Source organism: Bubalus bubalis, chromosome 1, assembly GCF_019923935.1.
Source record: "Bubalus bubalis isolate 160015118507 breed Murrah chromosome 1, NDDB_SH_1, whole genome shotgun sequence".
In the NCBI taxonomy this organism is placed as follows: domain Eukaryota; kingdom Metazoa; phylum Chordata; class Mammalia; order Artiodactyla; family Bovidae; genus Bubalus; species Bubalus bubalis.
This window is the reverse complement of record NC_059157.1, coordinates 188,569,251-188,576,078: the sequence shown is the minus strand read 5'-3', so window position 1 is coordinate 188,576,078 and position 6,828 is coordinate 188,569,251. Positions and strand designations below refer to the sequence as shown.

The 6,828-nt window shown below is 47.7% G+C and overlaps 1 protein-coding gene across 3 annotated transcripts in view; it reads left to right on the top strand.

Annotated features, from left to right (window-relative positions):
* LOC102414350 (heat shock transcription factor 2 binding protein) overlaps positions 1–6,828 on the top strand; it is an 84,881-nt gene that overhangs the window by 1,549 nt on the left and 76,504 nt on the right. For all 3 annotated transcript variants that reach the window (XM_006060763.4, XM_006060765.4, XM_044947509.2), the window contains one exon: positions 394–544. In XM_006060763.4, the coding sequence (XP_006060825.1) occupies positions 394–544 (151 nt within the window). The remainder of the gene's footprint in view (positions 1–393; positions 545–6,828) is intronic.

Here is a 6,828-nt window from a genome sequence, read left to right as displayed (position 1 = left end):
TCACCTGGCTTCCCAGTTTCCCCGTTTCCCAGGGTTGTGGTCAGTACGAAGAAGGGCGGCCCGCAAAGGGCCTGGCGCACCCAGTACACATCCATTCCGATGCCTTTCTCGCCTGATAGCTTGCTGCCAGAGCATTAAGAAAAAGTTGCCCGCGTTTTCTTTGGCATTCTGGAATAGGGCCTTGTTTGCACTTTAAAAAAAACTGGCTCACTGAGTGAAGGCTGGGGCTTGAGCTCTCTGTATGTAATATACATAGGAAACAGTACATTAGGTAAAGACGTGCTTTGAAACTATTTTGAGCACACGAGGCCTTAAAGGAAGCAAGCTGAGTTGGGCTGCTGGTTTTAGTCATCTGAGGAGACCTGTAATCTTGAGATCTGCTTGTTTTTCTAGCACATGGGAACTAAAGAAGAATTTGTTAAAGTCAGAAAGAAGGACCTGGAACGACTGACAACTGAAGTGATGCAAATACGGGACTTCTTACCCAGAATACTAAATGGGGAAGTACTGGAAACCTTCCAGAAATTAAAGATTGTAGAAAAAAGTGAGTCATATTTCACCTTCAGCAGTCACGGAGGGTGACAGCAGTGTGTTTCAGCAGGTTTACTTTATGTAAATAACTGGGAAGCTGCGAAGTGATTGTAAATAAAGTCTAAGATACTGTTACAGTCTTTGTAATTATCTTTGGGAGAGTCAGATAAGACTTATAAGAATGGGCAAAAGGCAAAGCACTCGCTCAGTCGTGTCTGACTCTTTGCGACCCCATGGACTGTATAGCCTACCAGGCTCCTCCATCTGTGGGATTCTCCAGGCAAGAGTACTGGAGTGGGTTGCCATTTCCTTCTCCAGGAGATCTTCCCAACCCAGGGATCGAACCCTAGTCTCCCGCACTGCAGGCAGACGCTTTACGGTCTGAGCCACCAGGGCAGCTCCATAAGAAGGGGAGGGGCCCACAAATGAGTAACTTGGCCTTGTGTAGGTTCCTGTTGGAGGAAGGGTTGCCAACTTTCTGAGTATCTGTTCCCAGCTCTTTACCTTTTATCTTTGGCAGAAGGGTTTTATACTTTTATTATTTAAAAGCTCTGTTCTAAAAATTAAGTCCTTTCTTGTATACATGCATACAATCTTATACAAGATCCTCTTATGCAAAGGATCCTTCTTTGTAAAAGGATCTTGCCATTTAGCAACCTTGCATGGATTCAGGCGTGTCTAGGGATACGGTCTCTCTCGGTGGAGGAACCACTCAGTTCTAGCACCGATTTAAGTTGCTAGAACTTGTCAGTTCATGTTCTGAGATTTGAGCTCAGCCATTGCATCAGGTATTGATCTAGAAGCCTCTGTTGGAGTTCTTGGGGGTGTTTTGGATTGATTCGGTTACTTTCCTGACAGAGGCTGAGTTACTGTTAAACCAGCTGTCAGTGGTTAAGGCTGACTATTTGCCATCACTACCTAGCCTCTAGAAGAGGTGTGTCTGGGGGCCACGTCATATTGTTAGCTCTAGTCCAGACAAGAAGCTGTCTGGACTCAACAGTACATGTCTCTGGTTTGTGGAAGAGCATCCGGTCAGGGGGCTGGCATCCAGTTAGAAGCGAGAGTGCTATGTTCCCATGGCACCCTGCCTGTTTATTCTCCCTTAGGAGTCCTCAGATGCACTCTCCCTGGCCTGTGGTGTGCTCTGTGAGGCGGGCTCCTGCAGATTGCGTGCCTCTTCCTTTCTGGTTGCCAGTGAAGACTAACCGAGAGAAGGAAGCCATGGGCAGGAGGAGTTGGGGGTGTTTCCTCCTGCTCCCTCCATAGCTGTGACCCTTGGCCAGGGGCCTCCTCCACATTCCCAGCTCTCACCAGCCTGTAGGAACACTGTCCCCTCTCCTCCTTTCAGCTGGAGGGCTGCTGCCAGTCCCAGGTGCCTTACCATCCTTGTCGGGTCTCTGGCCCCTGCTCTACCCTTTGTAAGTAGTCCTTTCCATAAAGTCCACAGCAGGGCTTCTTTGTTTCTGCCTGGGACGTTGCCAGGTATGCCCCCATCACTGGTTACCGTAGCTCCAGGTCGCTGTCGACTGCATGTGCGTTCAGCAGCCTCAGAAGAGCAGTCAGTCATCTTGTGTGCCTGTGTCTTTAGGGAGGACAGTGTTGACGAGCAGCTGAGGATGTTAGCCTGCTGGGTAGGTATACTTCTCACTGCAGATTAACACACTGGCATTCTGAAAAACACAGGGACTTCTCATGAGCTGGTTAGCACAAGTCAGTTTTTGGAGATTAATCCTCTGTCAGAATCAAACTAGTGGTTACAAAAGCGAGGTCCGTAACTGCATCCGTGGTGACGTGATCACAGGCAGACTTTAGGAGGTCTTGTCTCATGGCTCTCGGCCTCCCCAGCCGTGTTGTCACCCCCTTTCCCATCGGTCTTCTCAGTCTGCTCTGCGGGTTCGTCCTCTGCAGCAGCTGTCCAGCTAGTAGAGGTGCTCAGGCTCTTCTGCCCTCACCGCGTGGCCTCTCCGAGGGCAGTCTGCACACTGGTGGCTTCAGTTGCCATCTTGATGCCCATGGCTCCTAGGCTTTCCTCTAGCCTCACCTCTTCTCCAGGGTCGGAGCCTGTTTCTGACTCCTACTTGGCATTTCTGCTTACTTGTTTCACATTCACTTCAGATTCTAAGTGTTTGTCTTAGTGTGATCAGCCTGCAGCCCTCAGGAAGGACCTGTGTTCTGACGAGGTCAGGTTACTGGCTGGTTGCAGTGAGGGGGACCACTCACTGCAGCAGAGGAACCGTGGGCCTCCTGCCACCAGAGGAAGAGACAAGTGTTGCTCTAGGATTTGGAACGGGGCGGAGTGTAGGTGGCATGTGGGCGAGGCTGTGTTCTCATGGGCTCCACGTGGAGTAGGGCTGTGTGTGAAGGGGTCAGCACTGGGTCTCACCACAGTGGCCCCAGGTCCTGTTTCCTTGGAAACTACAAAATGCAGATAGAAGAACATGAGGTCTAGGAACCTTTTATTTGAAGCCCTGCAGCCAGCTGGCTGTTCAGGCTGGGCTCCCCGTCACAGCAACTGCCATCCCACAGGCGAGTGCATGTGTTTCTTCCTTCTCACCAGTATAAGTCCAAACAGCAGAAGTTCTGGTAGTCCGGGGTTTTACAGGATAAAGCAAACCAGCCGCCACTGAAGGAGGGGTCATCATGACAGTTTCCTCTTGCAGTGTGTCCTTGGTAGAAATATTGTTTCCTGTTAACTTGGCAGCCAGCTTTCTGTGTCTGTTCTCCAAGCCCAGCAGATTGCAGGACAGATTTTCACTTTCTCAGAGGGAGGCAGTGTTACTTTCTCACATCTGATGCATGCTATCCCTCCCCCACCCCCCGACACTGGACTTTCCCAGCCTCCCCAGGGCACTGCCATCCAGAGACCTAGGATCTTCCTTGTTGCCCACCTCTCCTCTCACTCTTCACTCCCCTTCCACCCCTACCTGTCTCCCAGTGAGTCTTGTACTTTTTTCCTCGTGGATGCATCAAGAATTCCTCAGCTGCCTCCACTGTCACTGCCGCCACCCATGGCCAGGCCCCTGTCATTTTGCCTGAATCCCTGCTTCCCAATAGCTGTCACTCATTGCCACTCGCCAGTCCACTCTGAATACTGTAGCCTGATGTTTTTGACAATTCAGTTCAATTTTGTCATTCCCCTGTTTACATCAGTTATCAGTGGTTTCTCCTTGCTCTTCAGATAAAGACCAAAAAAATCAAACTCCCACCCAAAACCTCTCCCAGCTTAAACCTTAACACTGTACCACAGCTTGAAAGGCTTTGTGTTATTGGACTTAACCTCCTCCACAGACTCACTTCTTATCTAACCGCCTAACTATTATCTGTCTTCCTGTTAGATGCTCTCATAATATCCTGTACTTTTCCATCAGACAGTATGGTTTTAGCCCCCTCTTCCAGTGTAAGTTGGTATATTCTCTGAGCCTGGCTGATTCCTTGAGGAGTCACATGAGCTGGAGCTCTGAGGAACAGGTCCCTCAGAGCCTGTCCAAGGATTGCAGGGCAGCAGCAGGAGCTGTGTAGCACGTGTTTATCCCCCGTCTCTCTGGCCTGTGGTCCAGGGGAGCTCCTGGCTTTGTGTGCCTCCCATCTTAACCAGTGACAAGGGCAATGTGAAGATAGGAATGGGTGCTGGCAGGGAAGAAGGAGGGGGAAGCCACACACCTGACTTTAGGCAGGTTTCTTTAGAGAACAGGTGTGGGTTTTGGATGCTTGGGATGGGCTCAGGCTGCACAGGCCAGCCAGGGAACTCAGGATGGCGTGATGGGTGTCAGGTCTGCCTTTTGCATAGGAACTTAGTTTCCTCTGGGAAACTGGGCAGGTAGGTGGTAGAGGCTGGAATACTTCTGCAAGGGTATTGCCTGAGAATCTTTAGGGAACAGATGAGCATTGAGGGCAGAGGCAACATTAGAAGGAAAAGGGGAAGACTTTAGGCTAGGATGCAGCATGTATGAAAGTCACAAATGGGAGTGAGCAGGGTTGGGTGTGAGTTAAGCTCATTTTCCTGCTTGACGGGTGGAATAGAGGTTGGGGTAGTGCAGATGTCAGAAAATGTGAGCAGTTTATAGAAGACAAAATAATGATGGATTGTTTTAAGTTTGAAAGGAGAGGCAGTTGGAAATGAGCACTTGGAAATGATACCTAAATAGTGATCAAAAGGACATTTTCAGGGGAATGATTTTGTATCTGAGTGTAGGACATGTTGAGGACTTGGTTGGCAGATGGAGAATTAATGTAGACGGCTCCTCAAGGAAGGTCTCAACTTTATGTGAGGGTATGGACTCTGTCTTGTGACAGGATGTGAGGGGAAGTGGTTGGTTGAGAGTAACTGGGGGCCAAGCACAGCAGGAGGAATCTGAGGACGAAGTCCTCTGCAAGCTGCTGCTCATGAACGTCTACAGCGGGGGTGGCAGCGCTCACCTCGCTGCAGGTGTCGGGGTTGAAAGTGCCGTCCTTTTTGGCCCGTGCTTGACCTAGGCGTGCCTGGGACGCCCTCCCTCAGGTGGAGGGGCCCTGGCCGTCCATGTGATGACTGCGGAGCTGCACAGTCCTCGCCGCGGGTGTGGCAGCTGGCTGCAGAGTTGTGCTGCGGTGGGCCAGGGTCAGCCCTTCTGGCTCCCGTGTGGCTCAGTGTCCGCTGTGCACAGAGGAAGTGAGCTCGCCCCTTCTCTCCCATCCCTCCCGGGCTTATTGTTCCCGCAGTGAAGGAGTTATTACCACATCAATGTGTGTCAACAATTTGTTTTAAACTGGGAGAGCCCTGCCTTTTTTATTTAAATTAAAGTTTATGTAGTATGTGGTTGTTCAACCTGTAAAATAAATGGAGGTTGTATTTTATGCATAATTATTTGAAAAATTCAGTTTCGTAACACTTATTTTTAAAACCAGTGGGTATAGTGAAGGTGTTTTGATGAAAACAAGTGTACTACTAGAGATTTTGGAAGACAGTTGTAGTACTCAGTCCTATTTCTATTTTCATGCTGCTGGTTTTTTATTTTTGATCACACTGTGCAGCTTGTGGGATTGTGGTTCCTGGTGAGTGAAAGCTCAGAGTCCTTGCCACCAGACTGCCAGGAAATTCTCTCCAGTTTCACTTTTAATTTTGGTTGTTAAGTAGCAAGAAAAAGACAAATCCCAGAGGTGAGTTGCAAGTGAGAAAGCTTTTAAACAGCTCACTTTGCAACATCAGGATGGTTTTCAATTAAACTGATCTTGAAGCTTGGAATCAGATGTTTCTCAATTAAGTCACAAAGTCTTATTTCTTGTCTTTCCTAGTTGGCTGGTGTTCATTTTGGAGAGAGATGATGGAAAGGCCACTCAGCCTGTTTAAACTTTCATTGTCTTATAGAAAACACTCTCCAGATGCATTCTGTTGCACTTGAGATGCTAAACAGTACGCTTTGAGGACAGCTTGCCACCTCAGTGGTGGTCTGTCAGAGTCATCCGAAGTATTTAATTTTACATGTTGACACCAGATGTAAACTGCAGTCTCACTGCTGACATTTTAAAATTTGCAGCATTAGTTTTAACTTTACAAACTTCCTTGTTTAAATAAGTATGTTTAAATGTCAGCACTGCGAGCCAACTTGTTTTGTACATTGACTCTCAGCAGTGACTACAAAGGAGTGCAGCCATGATATACTGAAGAGTTATTTGACTAGTTTCTTAGCAGTGGAAAAAATAATGTCGTATAATTTAAAATCTGTACAGCAGCACCTTGCCTCTGTGAGCACAGTGCAGTAGCACTTGCTGTGATGGGGGCCGCGCGTGTCATCTGTGCTGTCTGTGTCTGTGTTACAAATAGCCACCGGCCACCTGTGCCAAACTGACCCAGTGCCTTTTATCGGAAAGACAGTTTTTCCCTCCTGTGCTAGTGTCTTTTGTCATGGTGGCTATTTATGTACGGGTCTGAGTCTCAGTTCTTTATTAGTTTTATGATTTATTTAAACATTATTTTTAGATGTTACTATGTATTAGTTTTTGTATTGATTTTCTACTTGGTGATGTTTTTACTCTAGCTCCCTGATGAAACTCTCTTATTGCTTGTTTCTGGAACATACTGATCACAGTTGTTTCAGAGTTTGAGTCTGATAAATCTACTCTCTGGATCACCTGTTGATCTGCTTATATTGTCTATTTTTCCTCTTGGTGGTCCTGGTAATTTTTTATTATTATTATTATTGATTAATGGAGTTTTTAAAAATGGAGTGTGTCGAGCCTCTGGAAAGTGATATTTTTCTCCAGCAAGGATTTTCCCCCCAGCTTCTCTAAGGATGGAGTCCGAGTAGATCACTGTAACCC